Source organism: Electrophorus electricus, chromosome 2 (genome assembly GCF_013358815.1).
Source record: "Electrophorus electricus isolate fEleEle1 chromosome 2, fEleEle1.pri, whole genome shotgun sequence".
Classification (NCBI taxonomy): domain Eukaryota; kingdom Metazoa; phylum Chordata; class Actinopteri; order Gymnotiformes; family Gymnotidae; genus Electrophorus; species Electrophorus electricus.
In genome coordinates, this window is record NC_049536.1 from 22,589,062 (window position 1) to 22,611,258 (window position 22,197).

Here is a 22,197-nt window from a genome sequence, read left to right on the forward strand (position 1 = left end):
AAGAGTGTGCTGTTGGGTGAGGGAGGAATAACCTTCCATTCATGTTATAGCACGGCCGGTCTAAGGAGCAGGTGGCATGTGAGGTGACCCCGATTACACGAACCAGCAATGTCTTTAAGGAGGAAGAGTGTCCGTCAAGGTGGAAGGCTGGCATGTTCAGTCAGAGGCAGATCTGAGTCGCTGATCTTTGACAGCAAGGCCAACACCTGCCAAGACAAACCATCAGTCAGCCACCATCCTCAGGTCTGGAGCTGGGCGCGCGCCAGCCCGAGATGTTTACGTAGCTGTGGTGCTTGAGAGACCCCGAGGCCAACAGCATCTAGCTGCTGACGCAGACACCCACTCCAGACAACACGGCTGCCACCACTGGATTGCAGTCTCAAATACCTCCATTCCGCCTTTGTCGACAGCAAATGTTCACCCTGCTACCTTTCATTCACAGTCACTGTTGGTAGCTACTCACAGTGATTTGCAGTGGATGGCTGATGCTGGCTTTTGGCACATAGCCAACAAGGTCACTGCAATCCAAACTCAAATGGTTATATGATAGTTGTAGCAGTGGAAATTGAGTGTTTTGAACTAGGATCATTCTCCAAGGAGAGTGTAGACACTCTCGACGGAGGTCCGAGTACCCAGCCTTACATGACCGGTGGAGTCCTATAGAACCGTGGAAGCAGATTGGGTGTTTTCCATTAGCTGCATGCGGAGACTGCTCTGCACAACGTAGCCGACATCCCCAGCTTGGAAATACACTTGCTTTTAAGGATGATGGTTACTCAAAAACTCTGGTTTGCTTTTAGCTTTCACCTTTACTTACCTTTTTATTTTGAACACTTAAATGTGTTTTTGTCGGTGCAGTGTAAACAGGGCCCCCATGGGAAACCTCAGACCCTCGGTTCTATATCCATCTATAAATAGATGATAGATAAATAAATAAATCCACATTTGGCAGTGAGATGTTGTGTTCCACCGTGCCAAAAGCACTGCTCGGGCGCCGGTGTGATACAGTGCCCGTTTAGTACTGCCTGGTCCTCCCCTATAACTCTGTTATAGCTGTGTTATATACGACACCCTGAACATTTTGTCTTCTTTTTCTTACTCTCCCCGTCCTGACTCCCGGGAGCAAACTGATCTTCCTGGCTGACTTTAATTAAGCCAGCTGGTGGACGTTAGGCACTTTTACAGTGGGCTTCCTGGGCACGCTCCCGAGATTAACCGGCGCATCTCTCATATGTGAGAGGTGGTTAGCGACGACCTGCCAGAAGACCGGGAGAGAGTGACAAGCAGACAGACAGAAATGAAGACAGACGAGCAGCATGCAGAGGTGCGGTTTGATGTTCATTAGACAGGAATGGCCATGGATGAACTGCAGGGCAGAGGAATGCAACCAGGTGTTTTATTCATTGTTTCTGTGTAGGCACACGTGGGAGGGGCTTCAGTCCTTCCAACTCATGCTGTGATTTGTTCTGGACTAACTCGGAGAGAAAGAGAGGGGAAGGAAACCGGAAAGCATGTTCACTCTTTCTACACGGTCCTTCCTGCCTTCACTACAGTTTCGGCTCATCCCCTCAGATCGCGGCCAGGAGCCGTAATCGTGGCATGTGCTCCTCTAAAGCACGATAGAGATCACACAGAGTTGGGAGCGGGGGTGCGGTCACGGTTGGGGTCACGGGCGCGGTCATGGGTTCAGAGGGAAAGGTTTCATCGGTTTGTTGCTGATGAGCAAGTGTGGCGTGCCACTGGCGTAACCGTGCCCCCCCACCCCCTTTAAAATTACCCTATAAATGCGTTATGGAGTCGCTTGTCTTGAGTAACAGAGAGAGAGAGTGAGAGAAACATCCATCAAAACGGCACCGTCGCACATGCATATATGCATGACTCTCATTTAGTGTCAGAGGCCGTCAGCGGCTTCCAGCTTCCTGTACGGAATGGCAAGCGCTCACAGGAAGGACTCTCTCTCTCAGTCACATCTATCACCCTTCATCAGCCACCCCATCTCTCTCTCTCTCTCTCTCTCCCTCCCTCGCTGGCGCAAACACTCTCCCTTGTTCTCGGTCTTCTCTCCTCCCTCCCTTCCGTTCTCGGATTTCTGCTTTGTTTTTCTTTTTTTAACTTTCCATCTCTCTCTCTGTTCACCGCACCTTTCTGTCTCGCTTACTCTCGCTTAGTTCTCTCTCTTTTATCTCCCGCCGTCTCACTCTATCAGATAAGAGCCGAGTCTATATGTTTCGGTTTCGGCTCCGACTCTGCGTGTGTGATCTGCACTCGTAAGAGTATTACTCATTAAAATCTCATCAGTGGCGCTACTGAAGCATCACAATCTTAGGCAGCAGTTCAGAGTCATGGCCAGAAATTATCCTAATTCGTTTTTTTTTCCCTACCTCTCCATGTATATTTAACTTCTGGGCATGAATGTAATAAAAACATACTTCCTCTATATAAGTGAAGTCAGCTCGGCATTCTTAAAATTGGATTTTGCCTCGCATGTGCTAAAATGTCACATTTATTCAGATTTTTTTCTGTTTTTAAATCCATCTTGGGGAGGCTGTACCATTGCTTGGGGGGGGGGGGGGGTGAACCATGCCATTCTGTTTCTGCTTCCCCCCCATGTGTCAAACTCCCAGAGTAAACACACTGCATCCAGAGGAGTTTTGGGTCATCCGGAGGTCTGTGGCCCTAGGCTAAGATCCTCTCCTAAATAAATCCTGATGTGGATCCTTGTGTTCCCAGATGTGTTTTCCCAGTACCAGCTGTGAATACTGTGCAGAACATGTGTATTCCACAGTGCATAATACAGGAGTCTGTCCCATTATGGTACTGGTGCTCTGGCCTGGGAGTCTGTCCCATCACAGCACTGGTGCTGTGGACTGGGAGTGTTGTACTGGTGCTGTGGACCAGTCCCATGTCTTCTGGCACATGTGACAACTGATTTGCCATTCTCATATGTTCATGGTACAATGTTTTATTGTTTTGTGGAACGTCATGGCATACTGTACAATGTTGTGCGTGCATGCTTGTGTGTGTGTGTGTGTGTGTGTGTGTGTGTGTGTCAGGTGGGGAGCAAAAAATGTAGAGGAAAATTAATTAGCACACACATGGCGACATATTGTGATTGTGACATATTGTGATTTGTGAATAGTTTATATAAACACTTACGAATGCAGCCTATATGCATTTGTATACACATACACAAATTATTCAGTCATCTCTTAATTCACCATCATTCATTTAAGAGGCAGCCAGATGCAGAAATCAAGACCAAAACGCCACGTGGCAGCCGGCAGGGGCTCGCTGTGGAGGCGCACTTTGCCAGTGCTTGGCCCCCTGCTCGCGCTCCTCCTGGGTCACCGCTGGCCCCGTCCAGGGGCAGGTGCCCGTGGGGCTCTGTGTTATGGACAGGCGGCATAGAGAGAGTGCTTTGATGTGAGGGGCCGTGGGCAACTGGTGGTGCCGTGCCCAGCCTTCCTCGGAGCTCTCACTCTGTGAGTCATCTCTCATTAGCAGCCTGTTACTTGCCAAGGACTTCACGAGCTCCGGGGAGTGTGGGAGAACCCGAGCCGGGTGGGTGGGGGGTGGGGGGGGGGTGGAGGGGATGGTGGAGCTGCTGTAGTGTGGTTTAAATTGTCAGTAGCGTGGGTCTGCTGTTCTGGCCCTCAGCGCCGGACCCGGCCCCCAGATTCCGCCCCTCCTTCGTGTCTGTGTGTATGCTCTTGGAGGGCTTTTTCTGCTTCTGTTCTGTGTGCTTCCGCTCACACTCTCTCTCACTTTTTCTTGCGCTCCTTCTTCTGTCTGAGTGTCTGTAAATATCTCTCTCTCTCTCTCTCTCTCTCTCTCTCTCTCTCTCTCTCTCTCTCTCTCTCTCTCTCTCTCTCTCTCTCTCACTCTCTTGTTATCCTCTCTCTGAATATGTGTCTGTCTCACTCTCTTTCTCTGTCTTATTCTCCTCTCGATCTAAATATCTATATCCATCTCCCATCTTCTGGTTGTTCTCTTGGTTGAGTCTTACTCGGGTGTGCTCTCTCTCTCTCTCTCTCTCTCTCTCTCTCTCTCTCTCTCTCTCTCTCTCTCTCTCTCTCTCTCTCTCACACACACACACGCTCTCTCCATCTTTCTCTCTCTATCTTTCACACACACATGCTCTCTCCAGCTTTCTCTATCTCTCCTTCACTCTCTCACCATCTCTCCATCTCTCTCTCTCTCGCTCTCTCTCTCTGTCTCTGTCTCTCGCTCTCCCTCTCTATTATACCCTCCGAATGTCCTGTGCAGGTCAGATGCAAGACGCTAATCGGCCTCCTTTTGAATTTTGCGCCATTAACTCGTCATCGGCCCTTTTCCCATCCTGGAGTGGCGAAGGAGGGAAGTGAACTTGGAGGAGCCAGGAGACATTCCTCAATCCCATCCTTCCTATTTCCTTAAGAAAAACAAAGCCAAGCAAAACAATTGCAAACCAAGCGATATGATGAATATTTCATGAGAACAGTCCTGCGTCTCCCAGACATCCGTGGCTCTCATAAATAGCATCTCACTTTTACTGTAGAAGACGACTAAACTACTGATACATTACACGCAGCTCTCACTTGTATGATTTGCTCACTGTTCCTCTGCTCTGAAGCCATATCTTCACATTGAGTCAGTCGTTTTTATCAGCGAGTTCACCCTTTCTTCATGTGGCACCTGAAGCGTGTGTTTCTGGATATTGACTGCTGTCTGTAGTGCGCTTTCCACCATCTGAGCCCAAAGTTTACGTATTGAGAGTCCGTTGAGAGAGAGGAGGGCTGATGACTAGTGGCGGCATTGCTGAGGATCAGCCTGGCTTGGTACTTTTCTGGAAAGATGCTGCTATTGAAATGAATCGGAGGCATTAAAGAGGGACTTAAGATATCCCTGCCCCACCCCTCAACGCTATCCATCTTCTATACTCTGACAGGGGGTTTTCTCTTTGTGTCTCTCTCCCAGGACTGAATCCGCTGCCCTTTGACCCTGCCACTAATAACGAACCCCTGCAGTTCAACAGCTCCAATGGGCCGCTGGTGTCCGAGTGTCCTCTGGAGAACGGCACGGAGAGCAGCGGGAAGAAGAGGAAGAGGACCAACCTTCCTCCAGGTACTACTCCATCCTCAACTCCGTGATTGTGCTTGGGCCCTGAGTCAGGCACACACCAGTCAGGCCAAGTAGAGTAGGACACACACTATACAGTAACCTCACTAACGTCTTTAAGTAGGGTAGGACACACACTATACGGTAACCTCACTAACGTCTTTAAGTAGGGTAGGACACACACTATACGGTAACCTCACTAACGTCTTTAAGTAGAGTAGGACACACACTATACGGTAACCTCACTAACGTCTTTAAGTAGAGTAGGACACACACTATACAGTAACCTCACTAACGTCTTTAAGTAGGGTAGGACACACACACACACTACCAGTTTTTGGATGTGGCAGGGTATTTTCTCTGTTCATATAGAAGTGTATATATAAGCCTAATCCTAGAACTGTAGTTGTTTGCTAATTCTGGTAGCCTTTTTTACATCACCATATTTGTTATTTGGGCACATTGTTCTCCATTTGTTCTTTACTTCACTTAAAAAATGTCAAAATAGACATTTTTGCCCTCTGCATAAAAAGGTTAAGTCTGGAGGTCAGCGATGCCTTGGCGTCCAGGAGCCATAGAATGTTAGGTGTTGTCCGTGCAGGCTTGTTGACAGTTTGACCTCTGTGGGGTTGTTGTGCGTGACCTGAGTGAAGAGCCAAGCAGGGCCCTGGCGGAAACGCGATATCATCTGCTCCCTGTGGACGGGCCACTTTAAACCCCTGCAAATGTACCCTGCACAGTTCTGAGCCGGCCGGTTCTGTGACAGGACGCCGTGGAGGGCGGCGAGGGGCTTTGTGAAGTCTCCTCTCTGACGGACTCTCCGAGGTGGTAATTGGACACGCTGAATTGTCAGTGTTAATGAGCCCATATTCGGATGGGTTGTCATCATGTGAATGTGTGCACTGTTCTCACTCTTCCAGTTCCAGGGCTGACGACACATCCTTGTGTCTGCGCGACTGCCCTCTCTGGGGGGTTTTCTGCCAGTGCAGGGGTGGGAAGCATTGCTGCTCCTGCAGGCCCTTGGCCTGACGCTGATCAGGTTTCGAACACCAGGGGAAAGCGGCCGCGCCTCGGCCCTCCGCACACGCTCCTCACACGGTCGCGCCACTCACACAAATGGAAGTGATATGGGCCGTACCGCGCCAGTCTCTGCAGACACCGGATGTGCGGATCAAAGCCCGGCACCGAGCTTTAGATCAAAGCCTGCCAGTGCTAATCTAATCTACCCCATTTCAGAACACTCGCTTTTTAAAGCATGGACTCCACTGGCAAGTGGAGGACCAAAAATTCACGCCGCGGAGTCACTGGCCCAAGTCATGGGAGGCAGAGAGCTGGCTCGTCTGCCGTGCTGTGTGCTAGTGCTCGCAGCAGGGTGCGCGGTTCGCTTACCAGCTCCTCCAAGCACTTAGCATCCACTGGAGATGATAAATCCTTGATTACATTCATCTGAATAATATGAAGTGTTCAGAGCCTCTCTCTCTTTCTCTCTCTCTCTCTCTCTCTCTCTCTCTCTCTCTCTCTCTCTCTCTCTCTCTCTCTCTCTCTCTCTCCGTGGCCTGCCGCCCTGCAGGTTACCAACCAGGAATTAGCACGCTGCGTTTCTTCTGAACAGCAGCGCCGTTAAACTGCTCGTATCCACTGCAACCCTGCCTGAGTCGTCTTCATCCCAGTGGCAGAACAGAGGGGTTAAAAAAAACTACAAGAAAACCACCTACCGATTGACAACAACCCAGCACCTGGTGCCCAGTACGCCGAGGAGGTTTAACGTCTTGTGGCAACTGGAGAAGTTCTCGCAGGGTCTCAGAGGAGGAGAGCTAATGGGAGGCGCCCGGGGTTGGGGAGAGGGGTGAGGGGGTGGACTAATTACCCAGCGATGCAGATTTAACCTCGTTAAAGCATCATGCTGGATGGATTCGTGCCATTAGCTGCGGCGGCCCATTAGCGAGGTTTCGCCTCTGGCCATGGGTGGAAGCGCTGGCAGGAGGGGGCGCAGGCCTCTGCTCCAGCCTCTCCCCCACCACCACCCGTCCTGTTGCGCGTTTCCTGTAATTGCCGCCTGCTTGTTAAGCTGGAGCGAGCGCTTAATGTTGCGAGTGGTCATGACTGTTTTGACACTCCGTTAATAAAGCGCCGTCGCAGCAGTGAGGGGGTTGCACGGCAGGCAGGCACGGTGCAGACTCAGCACACCGGTGTTTAGTGGCTCGTTTAGAGCAACATCAAAGGAAACGTTTCAGGAGTGGATTCAGGGTGCGTGTGTGGCTGCCCGCGGTTAAACTGGAGCCTTTTTAAACATTTTAGATCAGCCACGACGCTCCACCTCTTTCTGTCGGACTCTCCGTTTCTTCTTTTTGTGAGCAATCTTTGAAATGTTGGAGGACGTCCTTACCAATGTTGTGTGTTTTATAAAATTATACTTAATTCTGTCATAACTGTGTTCACAACTTTGCTAAGACTGGAAGTCTAGGATGAGTTAGAATTGGTTTCATTACCAGTGAAATGTCAAGTTCGTACAGCCTCACTTCCTCATGCCCCCAAACAAGAACTGTTTGCTGTTCAATTCTGAAAGTCCTAGTATCAAAACAAGCGGCTTATCAAACAGGAAGTGGCCGTGTGGAGAAGCTTGTGTGACGTCGGTAATTCATGTAATTTGCCCGGACTGCTGTTGTGACTATATACTCTCTTCACGCTCCCCGCTGCGTCTGCTAAGGACGGCGAATCACTGCCAACTTCCTGTGAGCGCCTGCGATTGCCCTATCAGGGCTCCTCGCACCGCCGAGTACTCCTCTCGCCCAGCGAGGCCGGATCAGGCTTCAAACGCTGCGCTGGTACGCAGCGGCGTGCTAGGGTAGGGGAGATAGGTGACCGCCATTAACCTTGCGCTAGAGGCGGAGGAGGGCGGGTGGCTGTCGAGGAGGACGTGATGATGGAGAGATGCAGAGCTGTGGAAGACGGAGCCATCGACAGAGTACACACACACACGTTTCTGCGCGCGTGCGCGTGCATAAACACACACATGCAAGTAAGTTAGACAAGGGCATATTACTCTATCTGCTGTTGGTTTTGGAGACGATAGGCTGTGGTTTGTGCTGAGCGTGCGGTTTCTTTGCCGCCTGATCACGAGCACAGAGCAGAACAGTCAGGACAGCACCAGATGCACAGAGCATGTATATCGCATTTAAGTTGCTACATATTGCAGGTGTGACGTGACCTGCGCCGTGTTACCAACGCACTGATGGACCTTAAAGTGACATTATTGAAACCTGGCCTGCATTACGCTGAAATGTTGAAATATTGTTGTTAAAGCTGTGATTCTTCACCCACCCACAGAAAACTCATCAGGGAAGCCTGAAATTGGTCTGGGTGCTCCGAGCAAACCATAAACCAGCGATTATCTGCTAGCTAATTTGCATATTGTGTCCTTCTGCGATATTAGTATCACAAAGGGCAATATTGTGATGGCGATAAAATTAAAAAACAATATTCTGTACAGCCTTCATCAGTGGCATCGCTGCTGGTGCGTGCGTGCGCGTGTGTGTGTGTGTGTGTGTGTGTGTGCGTGCGTGCGTGTGTGCATGTGTGTGTGTGCGTGTGTTAAAAGGGACCCCGACATCAGCAGTATGCCCTGTGGCCACTTCAGCTGTTCTGTGCGTCTGCCAAGCCACGACATTCGCACCCAGGCACATGGCGTCTGGCCCCGCCCACACGGTATATCTGCGCATATCTCTGCGTATATGCGCATATCTGACGTAGCCGCAGAGGTGACTGTGCCAGCCCGCCCCTCAGGAGCTGAGCAGTGACGTGGACTGATGGCTGAGTGTTTACCCCGACCTCTCTCAGCCTGGAGCAGTTAGCTATGTTTAGCCAATGCCAGCCCTCCAGGAGCTCTAAAAGCTCTTTGTCGTTCTCTCTCTCTCTTTCCTTCTTTCTTCTAACCATTTTCTTAGTTGGAAGGGGCAGTGCTGAGGCAAAAACCTGACTTGTTTACATTTATTTTAGCCTGTTGGCATGCTTGTGATACAAGGCGTGTGTGTGTGCGTGCGTGTGTGTGTGCGCGTGTGTGCGTGCGTGCGTGCGTGCGTGCGTGTGCACATAAGTTATGTTTGCCTAACATTCAACATGAAAGGGCTAAGTGGTTGAATCTGAATAAGAAGCTGCTTTTCTGTCTGTGCCTCCGGGAGCCTAGGCCATTATTCAACAGCATGCAGCTTCATCTGTGTGTGTTTGAGAGTGGGGGGCGGCACATGCACGTTAATGTAGATGTCCCCCTGCTGAGTGCAAAAGAAGGAAGCTGAATGACATCCTCCATGTCCATCGTAAATCCCCCTGTCTGGTATGGTCGTGTCCATTCCTATTCACTGACCACACTGCATATGGCTCTATGTTAGCTGTCCACTCCCATTCACTGACCACACTCCACACTGCTCTATGTTAGCTGTCCACTCCCATTCACTGACCACACTCCATATGGCTCTGTTAGTTGTCCACTCCCATTCACTGACCACACTCCACACGGCTCTGTTAGCTGTCCACTCCTATTCACTGACCGCACTCCATACGGCTCTATGTTAGCTGTCCACTCCCATTCACTGACCACACTCCACACTGCTCTATGTTAGTTGTCCACTCCCATTCACTGACCACAGTACATTCGGCTCTATATTAGATAATGTTAGAAGACGTTAGAGGACGCTAATGTAGATCTGAGTAGGTAGCACGCAGGGCCCAGCCCTCCATGATTCTCTGCCCGTTTATTGGACCTGAACAGGTATATCAGTCTTGTGTTCTCCTTGTGTAACATACCTTCATGAACCAAGTTTTTCATTTTCATGAGACTTAGAGACTTCTTCATTACTTGGGGGTTCTCTTTAATCCTCATTTGTGAAGCTCTCTGACCTACATTTTTATCTCTTTCTCTCTCTGTGGGCTTCATCCTTCACTCCTTACACTGCCTCTCTCATTATAGACTCTCATGCCTTTCCTCAGTATCTAATTGTGTGAGTGGCGAGCTGTGTCATTGGCCATGCCTGGATTCTGGGCGGAGTCATGCACAGCCTTAACCACTCCGCCCAGCTGCAGCAGGACGGGTACCTGAGGGTCTTTGGCAGAGTCATGCACAGCCTTAACCACTCCGCCCAGCTGCAGCAGGACGGGTACCTGAGGGTCTTTGGCGGAGTCATGCACAGCCTGAGCACTCCCCCCAGCTGCAGCAGGACGGGTACCTGAGGGTCTTTGGCGGAGTCATGCACAGCCTGAGCACTCCCCCCAGCTGCAGCAGGACGGGTACCTGAGGGTCTTTGGCGGAGTCATGCACAGCCTGAGCACTCCCCCCAGCTGCAGCAGGACGGGTACCTGAGGGTCTTTGGCGCAGTCATGCACAGCCTGAGCACTCCCCCCAGCTGCAGCAGGACGGGTACCTGAGGGTCTTTGGCGGAGTCATGCACAGCCTGAGCACTCCCCCCAGCTGCAGCAGGACGGGTACCTGAGGGTCTTTGGCGGAGTCATGCACAGCCTGAGCACTCCCCCCAGCTGCAGCAGGACGGGTACCTGAGGGTCTTTGGCGGAGTCATGCACAGCCTGAGCACCCCCCCAGCTGCAGCAGGACGGGTACCTGAGGGTCTTTGGCGGAGTCATGCACAGCCTGAGCACTCCCCACCAGCCCTCAGCTGCACAGGCGCCCATTTTGAAGTCATACACCCATGCATGTCACCCCACACTGGTGGAACATTTAAAGTCTTCCCTTCTTCCCTTCATCACCCACTTCTTCACAGGGCCTGAACACTGCGTGCAGCTACATCAGGCCTGGAACGCGGAGAGGCGGCTTTGAGCGCAAAGCAAAGAACAGTCACCTCTCCAGTGCTGTTACATGCAAACAAACCAGTTAGTCTCTCACTCCCCCTCTCTCTCTCTCTCTCTCTGTCTGTCTGTCTGTCTGTCTGTCTGTCTCTTTTTTTATGAGTGGAACTTTTCAGAAAGTCTGTGTTCATGAAGACAGGAAGTGGATTTTTGTCACTCAGCCAGAGAGTTTGATGTCTCCGGTAGTTTTTTGCTCAGCTCTTATTTGGCTCACTTGAGGAAAGTGAGGTGTGAAGTGCCTGGAGTGTGTCTGGAGACTTTTCTCCTTTCATTTGCCTTGACATTATCTACATGAACTACATACCCCACAAGTCTTCCTCTTCATCTGTGGTAGAGGTTTCTTTCTCTTGCTGATTTAAGACAACCCAGCGTTCAACATGTTCCTAAACCCATGAAATTAGACTAAGTGTACTTTTGATATTTTGATAAACATGCAGTGTTTCAGTTCATGTCTTGCATAACCATGTTTGCGTTCTTGAGTTTCCCCTTCTCTTTTATATTTTTATATATCTTTTTGTCTATCAGGGATGGATGAGCCAGATATTCTCACAGAGAGACAGCGTGACTGACAGAGAAAGACCCTGAATGCAGGTTGACTGGTGGCCTATGACTGTCTGGATTACTGGAATTAATATGGATTATTCTCCCATGTCATTTCACATGGCTGCGTTTTGTTAAACCCCTGGCTACCCGCTGTGCATATTTCACCAAACTCTGCGGTTTGTGTGTTGGACATGTTGTTAGTCTGTGTTTTCCTGTTTTAATCGGCCTGGGCACGGTTTCCTGAACGTGTACAGCAGTCTAGTGATGATCGTGTAGTGTAGTGTTGAGCTTAAATGTTTCAGATGTTGAAGTGTGCATCTGCAGTTATACTGTCAACTAGTGTCTCGCAGTGATCTTTAGCAATGAAGACAGACCGTTGGTTCCTCGGATCCAGGGAGCCTGGGTGAGTGGTTTGTCTGGTCTGCTGGAATGACCTTTGACCTGAGGACTGAGACCCAGAATGACCAGAGCCAACACAACCCTCCGTACCATTCTGCACTTCTAGCAGGTTAAGCAAAGATGGCTGTCATAGGAAGCTGAGGGCTAGTTGCTAGGATACCGTAAATAGTTTCATGGTGATGGAGTTCGCATCAACTATGTGGTCTATGAAGCACACAGAAAAAAAATCACCTTTTAAGTCTGTTTTCAGGAGAAAATGCCCCGTATTAAAGTGGCTGTTTACCTTATATTTTTGATAGTAGTTTGCCTGCTATAGTTTAGCTTGCTAGCTAACTCATTCAGCTACTTGCTTGACTTATGTGTTGTTGAAATACACTTTTGTTTGTTGTTGGTGGGTTTTTTTATTTATTTGAACAGGAGTGTATGTTCTCTTCTGTTGCTATATTTGACTTGCTGTTCCTGAGGTTTTGTCCCACTCCTTTTTCAGTATGCAGGGACAATAGTGTGATTTTCACACCTCTCTCCTGCTCTCGCTGTGTTAATGTGTGAGCTCCAGAGAAACAGCTCTCTGCCTTCAGTGTACGAATTATACATCATACACACAGGACCGTGTGCCGGATTAGCAGACCGCTGCAGACCCTGGTCCCACTGCAGCGGATCATCTGTCTCTCTAGAATGTCTGCTTCTCCGGAACGTCTGCCTTTTCGGAACGTCTGACTGCAGAATGGCAATCATGCCACTGACTCGTTCGGAGATTCCGAGAGCAAGCCTTTTAGCGGCCCCAGCCGAGCAGAGCCACGGACCCTGAGGGGTTGAGGCCACGGCCTCACCAAGTCCATCACATAAAAACGTGATCGGCAAGGTGGCTGCCCCTGTCAGGAACGTTGGCCCTCTGAGTCATTCCCTTCTTTTTCTTGTGAACTTTGCTCGGTGGCATGTGTGTGGTAGCTGCTAGTATTAATTTCCTTGCACGCTTAGAGTTCCCTGTCTGTGTACGGAGCCAGAAGGAAGTCCAAGTTCATAAGTCTTCCGGATCATTAAATGGCCGGCTTTGGTGGTTTAGCCTTTCACAGAGAAGGGTTTTTTTTTCTCTCTGAGCCATGCCAGCAGGGAGTAGCGCATGCTTTAGCCTCCTTTGGAAAGGCGTGCGAGCGTGAGTAGCGATGCTCACTTCAGCGGTACGAAGTCTACCCGCTTCAAAAGACGTACTCCCCCCACGCAGCAGCAAAAACGTGTCATTCGGAGTCAGAGTTCCTCTCTCTTATTCCCCCCACTGCACACGTGCTAGTATTGGAGTGTAGTACACCGCTGAGTGAACAGCAAATGTCATCCATCCTCATCAGTAACATCCGCACCTCCGTCCACACACAAGGGTTTGTTCTAGTAGTCATCATCACACTGAGACTGGAGTCATCCACTCTGTGTACATCTATACAAATGTATATTCACAGAGCACAAAACAAAGTGTTTCTTTAACATACGTGCATACATACAATTTATAATTACATTTATGTACAATATATCGTACAATGTATTTATTTATATATACATTTATGTACAATATATCGTACCGTAGGGACATTAATATCAATCCTTCATTCTTCTACGTAGAGATAGTAAATTGATAGCAAGCTGTTTTTGTACCAGTGGGGAGGTGATTAGGACCAGAGCACACACATTAACTCTCTGGCAGGGGGCGTGTGTGCGTGCGCTAGCGTTTTCCTCCTTTTCCTGGCCCTTGTAGAGACACTCCGAGGTATCCCAGATTGATGTGCCGGGGTGCGGAGGCTGAACTCTCCAGAATCCGTAATAGCTGCTGTCCTTTGTGGTCTGTGGCAGGTGAAGCGCTGCTCTCTCTCTCTGTCAGGGCTGCACCCGCCAGCCGCACTGACCCGCACCAGGAAAACTCCTCAACGTCTCCTTCCCGCCAGGAATACTAATGAGCTGCAGTGAAGCATGCCCCCCATCACCTCCCACACACACAAATGCATGCATGCACACACACTGCCCCTCCATCACACACAGCACATAGCACTGTCCTCACCTACACGTCCATCTTATTAAGAGAAGCGTCTTCCTCATTGCCAGCCTGTCTGCTTGGCACACACACACACACACACACACACACACACACACATGCAAAGTCTCCTTATTAATTTTAAGCCTTGCTCACTGTGCCACACCACCTGGAGCTCTGGTTGGCCTGGCACACAGCCTGGTACTATTACAGCTGTTACACACACATTCCCACACTACAGCTGATACACAAACACTTCCACACTACAGCTGTTACAGACATGTTCCCACACTACTGCTGTTAGACACACACACACACACACACACAAACACACACACACGTTACTGCTGTTACACACACACCTACACTGCTGCCGCTACCACCCCGCGGGGGAAGCCCCTGCTTCAGTGTGAAAAAACTCCTCCTCCTTCAGTGTCAAAGCACCTCCTCCTTCAGTGTCAAAGCACCTCCTCCTTCAGTGTTAAGGCTCCTCCTCCTTCAGTGTGAAATGCTCTTTCTCTCTCTCTCTCTTTCTCTCTCTTTCCTCCAGCTGCTGGATGCTACACGCTGAAGTGTGTGTTGCCGTTTGCTTGTCCAGAATGACGCATCATCCGAAGTGCAGAGCGTTTTAATTAAAGGCAGTAAAAAGGTTTATTGATCCTCTGCGGGAGAGGGTAACTCCAGGCAGAACCTTGAATTACTGTCATACCATGCCTCTTAATTTGATTTTTAAATTGTGTTTTGAGATTGATTTCGGTGCAGAGAAGGGAGAGGCTTCAAAGCCCATAGCGTCAGGGGGAAACAGTGCTGTGTTTGGACTCAAAGATGCGCAATATATTGTCAGTTAATTGTTACCACAGTACTGTCCTTCACGATACTGATATTACAATGGGCCGCAAAACACAAATGAGTCCTCTAGCAAATCACTTTTTGTGTGTGTGTGTGTGTGTGTGTGTGTGTGTGCGCTGCGAACGTTTTGACCCATTTCTGTTTTTCCAGTGTTCTGTGGGTGTTCTGATGAATCACAAATTTCACAAGTTCTACCAGTGATTCACCGGTGCATTTTTAATGTATTGCAAAACACTTAGCAATTGCAATATGTAGCATTGTAATTGCACTGCAGTAGTTGTGTCCATATGGTCCAGCCCGTTAGGACGGTGAGGTATGTGCAGTCCAGTTGAGTCAGACCTTTGGCTTGGATCAGGCATTCTCCCTGGGAGGTGTCCTGTATCACCTGTATTCCTCCTCCTCTGCTTTCTTTATCAGTTAGTTCCCGACGCGGAAATGCCTAGTATTTTCCCCATGGCAGCTCCCTGACAGGACCGGCCTGGCCAGCCGTGACGAGGCCGTTATGCACGCGCCTCGGCCTGTTCGGGACAAATATGTCGTGTGCCGTGCCACTCGTCATGCCTAATTGGCAATCGCACATAGCCTCACCTTCAGCCAGACGCAGAGGATGCGGGCCGGGCAGGACAGGACTATGCAGGGCAGGGCCGGTCTGGGCTGGGCAGCCTGGGCTAAGGCTCCCCTGAGCTCGGCCCGCGGTCCTCCTTGTGTCCGGCAACTGGCAGACCCCCTGCTTGCCCTGTCTGACTCTCTGCCCTATTTATGGACCCCAGTTTAATGACTCATGCCATGATGTTTGCGTCCTGAGAGGATGTCAGCCGGGTTTCTCTGCCCAGGCCCACGATGCCTCGGGCCGTACGCTACAACATTGCTCGTAGAATTATTTCTGGTGCCTTGTGTCAAGGCCGTACTCCCTGTTTAGTGCCCCCCCCCCCCCCCCCCACACACACACACACACACACACACACACACGCCTTCCTCTCTTTTTCTGTCTCACAGAGCCATGTCTCTTCCCTCAAGCTGTTACCTGACGTGTTCCCTGCTGGAAACCCGATTGTTTGTGGTAGTGAGCATGGGCTGATTAGGTGCCATAGTTTAACGCCGGAGAGCAGCTTGCTTAGTGATGCTTGGGAAGTTTGTAAATATTGTAATATGAATGATTTTTGCGGTAAACACTGCACATGTGTTGTGTGTGAGGCTTTTACATCTTCAGAGAGACAGATTAAATCGCACCTGCCTGTGATAAACACACCTTGGTAATGGCTGTGGCTGAATATTGAATGAGCGCGCGAGCAGAGCTGAAACCTTCTTTGCGTAAGCAAGTGGCTCATCTGTCATGAATAATTCGACCTCATTTCCTGTAAGACTGTAAACATCATTGTCATTAAACAGGTGTCCGTCAGCCCAGATCCTTCACTCGGGAGGCCACGCCCACTGTGACCAGCAGGAAACACCAGCTCTCACAACCCTGATTTAACACACGGAGCCAGACTCCTCCCCTACCTGCCTGCCACATGCACGTATGCGGTGTGCAGTAAACACACACACACACACTTGCCATCCTGAGCACTGATTTATATGGTCCTTCATTCAACGTGCGACACACAAACAGCCTCACTGAGTGTATGATTTTCCGTTTGTGCGGCGAGGGTTTGGGATGACTTTATATTTCACAGGAGAAGATGCACCTGTTTGCTATTCAGCGCGGTGTGTCTCCGGTAAGCGGTGCCTGACACACATCGTCATAAAAGTGGCCGTGCCATTGAGGTTTTGTTTCATGCTGCAGGGATTCGTGCTCGTGCCGTTTTAATCACCGTCATGGCCTTGAATTTCAAATTGTGTCGCTGTGAACAGATCAACTGGGTAATCGCCAGCTTTGCATAAACAAATAGTCCGATATGTAGGTGGGTAGAAGCGCTCTGATTGTCCCCTTGCTGAGGATTTTGGAGTGTGTCTTGCCTGCTGTGGGAAATTACAGACACACTCCCCTCACCTTTTCAAAGGGCTGTGATCTGACCCTCGTTGTGTCCAGGGGGAAGGGCATTTGTGACACAGAGAGGCCCAGACTGTGCGGGCACACACGTGTGCTGGACTGGTCAGGTGACGTTCCAGGACGCATGTTCTCGCGTCCTTTAGCTCTGCGTCCTTCAGCCTGCTTATGAGAAATTACCTTTGAGTTTGTGGTGAGTCGTACCCTGCGAGGTTGTGGTGAGTCGTACCCTGCGAGGTTGTGGTGAGTCGTACCTTGCGAGGTTGTGGTGAGTCGTACCCTGCGAGGTTGTGGTGAGTCGTACCCTGCGAGGTTGTGGTGAGTCGTACCCTGCGAGGTTGTGGTGAGTCGTACCTTGCGAGGTTGTGGTGAGTCGTACCCTGCGAGGTTGTGGTGAGTCGTACCTTGCGAGGTTGTGGTGAGTCGTACCCTGCGAGGTTGTGGTGAGTCGTACCCTGCGAGGTTGTGGTGAGTCGTACCCTGCGAGGTTGTGGTGAGTCGTACCCTGCGAGGTTGTGGTGAGTCGTACCCTGCGAGGTTGTGGTGAGTCGTACCCTGCGAGGTTGTGGTGAGTCGTACCTTGCGAGGTTGTGGTGAGTCGTACCCTGCGAGGTTGTGGTGAGTCGTACCTTGCGAGGTTGTGGTGAGTCGTACCCTGCGAGGTTGTGGTGAGTCGTACCTTGCGAGGTTGTTGATCATGTTTCAGGATTCTCTGCCAAATTGGAGATGAGCTCATGAAACCAAATGATACAAATGGTACTCTAACGATCTGTTGACGCAGATCGAGTCACGACTGAACATGTCTGAAGAGAATACTCCTTCATGAATATGGGACTACTCATATGGTTTCTACCATCAGTTCAGCATGGTGGACGGTGGTTTTTCGTTCCTTTTGCCTGTGAACATGCTGTCCTTTTATGTCAGAGGCTCTGTGGTGCTGCACTAATGCAGGCAGTAGCTGACAGAGCTAAATCACGCCCCTTCTGTTGGCCTGTTGATGACTGTGTTCTGAGCCCTGGGCTGAGATTTCCCAGAAGGCAGCAGTCAGTCCACCCACGCTCCCATCATGCATGTGGAGATGGGGATCTTGGACACAGCACTAACAAGGTTCGTGGAGTTTTCCCCCCAGCAGAGTGCCTCAACCCCTCTCCGTCAGCGCCATCTCTCACTGGAGTGGGGCGTCGTGGGGTGGGGAACGGCACGCGGAACTTCTCGAGTCCCGGGATCGCCGTGTCCGTGTGCAGCTCTGACCACTCTCTGCAGCAGCAGCTCTCCTGACGACCCTCGTCCCTCGCGGCCTCCCACGGGCCAAGCTCCACCACGCCCTCTGCCCACGGAGTCACGTGCCGAGGGCTGGCCGAGCATCTCTGCCTGCCCTAATGTTGACGGACAAGTGGCGGGGCCTTCAGGGTAGGGGAAGCGGGGTCCGAGGGGCGGGGCTTTGAAACGTAATCTCTCCATCTCCCCCCTGCTGTGATCAGGACTATAAACTCTTGGCTCCGTCTGCTTATCTGCTGCCTGCTTTGTTAATTTGATCTTGGGGTCTCTGGGTGGGTCACCCAGCTGCGTGAGTCATGGCTCTCACATTTGAGACCTCTCTTCTTCTCAATATATCATCCAGCTGCTCGTTGGGTTCCCGTCACCCTCAGAGGAGAGAAGAGGACATGTCCTGGGTCCTGCCCACCCCATTAGACTGATGGACCCCATCACCTCAGACCCTGCCTCCTTTTATTTCTTGTGTTTCTAATACAGAAAGTGCTCAAGGTGTTTGTTTTTTCCTTTTACCTTCCATCCTCTAAGTTTTTTTTTTTTTTTTTTAATAATTTTTTTTTTTTGCTGAGCTGTCTGGCACTGTCTAGACTTTGCTGAGCAGACAACTGTGAACAAGAGCGCAGAGCTCCACCTGTGGACACAGCCGAGATTTCTCAAGTGCAAACGCAGCGAGCGAGCGCATAGGTGGCTGTGGCAGTGGTAAACAGAAATGAAAAACACCACCACTCTGCAGGTTCGCCTCCGCCAGGACGGTAGCTGCGCGTCTGATGGTGACGCCTGTTGCCAGCTTAAGGCTCGGCGCCCTGCACTGTCGTCGAGGGAGACGGGATTGCCGAACGCAGATTAGAGCAGCCAGAGGTTATTGAGATTCTGGAATTTGCTTAATTCACTTTAGTTCGTTCGGTTATAATTGGCTGCTGCTAAAATCCGGCAGCGATAGTGGCGCACGGGCGGAGATAATGACCGTCAAGACGGGAACCAGCGGAGCCGGCTCACATCGCGCGGACGGCAGCTGTCCCTGCGGACGGGACGACACTTCCCGAGTCGGCCCTCTCCCATGATGGATTTCCCAGCTAAGAGGTGGTTACTTCAGCAGGTCGCAGGGCCCACCCCTAGCTGGCTAGTGTTTATTACAAGGAGCAGGATGGATTTTCTGTCCGGATGTGTACATCTAATACAGCACACGCAGCTGTTAAGACTTCTGCTAGGACCCTTATTGGTTTTTTGGACATTTACCAATCAACATCGATAAGTCTCTAAAGTAACGTGTCTGATGTGAGCACCTCAGGGACAACCCTTCTATTTTACAAGGCCAGTACCAACCAGATAGCAAGTACTGATACCAGTTTCTGTCAGATAGTCAAATAGTTTTTCGCCTCAGTAATCCCCCTTGAAATTTGTGCACATCATAATAATGAGCTGTTTTGCTGTCACCCTGTTTCCTGGGACCAGAGTGAGGCACGTTTCTCAGCATGGATTCGTCCCGTTCTGACATCCCATCAGGCCTGCGATAATGAAACTGTACGCAGTGGCTAGGAGCCGTGGGACAGGCCCAGGAAATGCCACTATAAGCACTGGCAGTTAGCAACAACCGGCACCCTATCACACGCCCTAAAGGATTTGCACCGCCGCGAAAGCAATAGCCCCCCTGACCAATTAGAAACCTGGCCACTGGGTAGATGACGAGACCAGGTAGCAACGCACCTCGGTCTGCTCCCAGGCCGGCCATTATGGAAAAGTGTAGAAAGGAGATTTGTGCCTTTAGCCCTGGAGTTGTAGCGTTGCACGCAGAAACATGAAAATGCTGCCTTCAGGAACACGAAGGCTCTTTCTGGCATGATCACAAGACAGACGCGTCCTGTTGGTGTACTCTTAATAGGGCAAGTAATTATGTAATAAAGTGATTAATGCCTGACGCTGCCATCATTGTTTTCATTAGTGGCAGATCGCTGGCTCCTTCACTGCCCACATGCCCAGAGTTGGGGTCTTTGGCTCTCTCTCACACACACACACACACACACATATATACACACACACACACACACACACACACATATACACACACACACACACACACACACAAACTGGCACGTGCAGAGTAGCATTTTGTATCCGGTTTCTTTCACTTTAGTCTTTCTGTTTTATTTTCTGCAGATGCTCCATGAATGTTAATTATTATGTTTGTTCTTCGGATGCCAAATTAAACGTAGATGCTGGAATGTTGTTTGTAACATAAGGATGTCTCGGAACTCGACTCAAGTGTTCACTAGCGCTCTGTTGTTCACAGCGGAAGGTTGTTTTTTGGGTAATGCATTCATTCGTCTCCGGCACACAGTTACTATAGACTAATGGTGCAGGGACGTACCATTTGCTGCGAGACACGGCGTTTCCGTCACAACACGGCGTCAAGCCCGATCAGGCTAATGGATCTGCTTACATCCTGCACGTTTGCAGCGGGCGGGATTCACATAATAAGGCACGAGGACAGCCCCTGTCCCGCTGTCCTGCTGCAGTGTACCCGCACAAGTGCTCTGTCAGGTCGGAGCTCCCCAACGAGGTGGGAAGACACGCCCTGTCGTCACTGTTCCTCCCGGGCGCCGGAAGGACTGTCTGCGGAAGGCTGATCAGAGAGCAGGTGCATGGTCCCCAGCGGCTGGGGAACAGTCTGGGAGCTGTACATTTACATTTACAGCATTTATCTGAGCATTTATTTAACTTTTATCCAAAGTGACTTTCACTTATGGCTGAGTAAAACTTGAGTAACTGAGGGTTAAGGGTCCGGCTTAGGGGCCTAACAGTGGCAACTTGGCAGAGGTGGGACATGAATTGGCACCTTTCTGATTACTAGTCCAGTACCTTAACCAGTGAGCTAGCACTGTCACTGATTTGCACTCAGGAACCTTGCACAGGTGCGCCAGAGCTGGAGAGGTCCACTGCGGCGGGGAGCCACCACTAACCCAGACGACTGTCGTCATGTCTGCGGCCTGCAGGTCTGCTCTGTTCTTGTCTCTGACCTCTGCAGTGACGCACAACAGGCACCCGAACAAGAGATTAAAAGTTTGAAGCCGTTGTGTGAGAATTGTTGAAGCAGTTCAAACACGCAGCTTCACTAAAGATGTGCTTTTGTTTCTCTAGGCAACATTAAAAAACAAAGAAAGAAATATGAATAGAATACATAATTAAGATTTCTTTATTTATCAATATTACCTTTGTCAGACTGTCATTAAAAATACAAAAACTGTTATAAAAAGGGTTGCATAGTTTGTGTGAAAATGGTACTAATGATATGGTACCGATGAAATGTTTCTGACATTTTATTTTTATTATAAAAGAGTGAGGTAGGATCACATTGCTCCTCTGACAGACCAAAAGTTAGAGCGCTAAAAAAAAACCTCAGGGAACTGGAGCTCATGTTCTCTCCAGCAGATTGTCATCCAATCCTTGAGTGGCCGTCACCCACGTAGGGTGTTTTTTGTATTTTTATTTTTATTTATTTATTTTTTTGATCTGGTTCCCGCCTTTCCCCGTGCAAAGCAACAGTTGCCCTTGCGAATTGTTAACCCGATACCACTTCTTCTCCAAGCAGCTATGTGGCGTTTGTCCTGCCACCTCGCCTGGCGCACGCCGGAACATTCCACCAGACCCAAACATTGTCCGGCATGCGTCTCCCAGACAGAGACGGGATGTGGGGAGTCTTTTTTTTTTTTTTTTTTTCTTTCTTTCTGTGAGAAGATCCAAGTGCAGTCTACAAGTGGTGGGGTTGTCTCCTCTTAAACTCCCCGTACAGGAGATAGTGACAAAGCGAACAGCCTCTCTCCTGCCGTTGGTTCTCTCACCTTCTCTTCTGTTGTTTTCACTCCTTTAAGGATGCTGATGTCAGCACTCCTGGGAGCTCTGAGGTTTGGTAAGAAAAACTGAGAAGCTGAACGTTGGTGTGATGCTTCCTGCTTAATGATCCGTATGGGATTACATATCCTGGGATCCATGACTGATCTTCCCTACGGATTGCGTCCCGGATCCTAATTTCAGGCTTTATTCCCAGCCGCAGATCTCATCAGCAATGCCAGATTGGAGTCCTCCCGCTTTCCTTTGAAATGGGTGGGAAATGGAAGATTAAAAGGATACCGGATCTTTCCATCCAGGGACAGCCATACTGGCTGATGTCAGCTGAACGTTGAGG

The 22,197-nt window shown here is 50.0% G+C and overlaps 1 protein-coding gene across 7 annotated transcripts in view; it reads left to right on the plus strand.

Annotated features, from left to right (window-relative positions):
- enox2 (ecto-NOX disulfide-thiol exchanger 2) overlaps positions 1 to 22,197 on the plus strand; it is a 154,864-nt gene that overhangs the window by 67,964 nt on the left and 64,703 nt on the right. For all 7 annotated transcript variants that reach the window (XM_035536030.1, XM_035536040.1, XM_035536036.1 and 4 more), the window contains one exon: positions 4,957 to 5,103. In XM_035536030.1, coding sequence (XP_035391923.1) covers positions 4,957 to 5,103 — 147 coding nt within the window. The remainder of the gene's footprint in view (positions 1 to 4,956; positions 5,104 to 22,197) is intronic.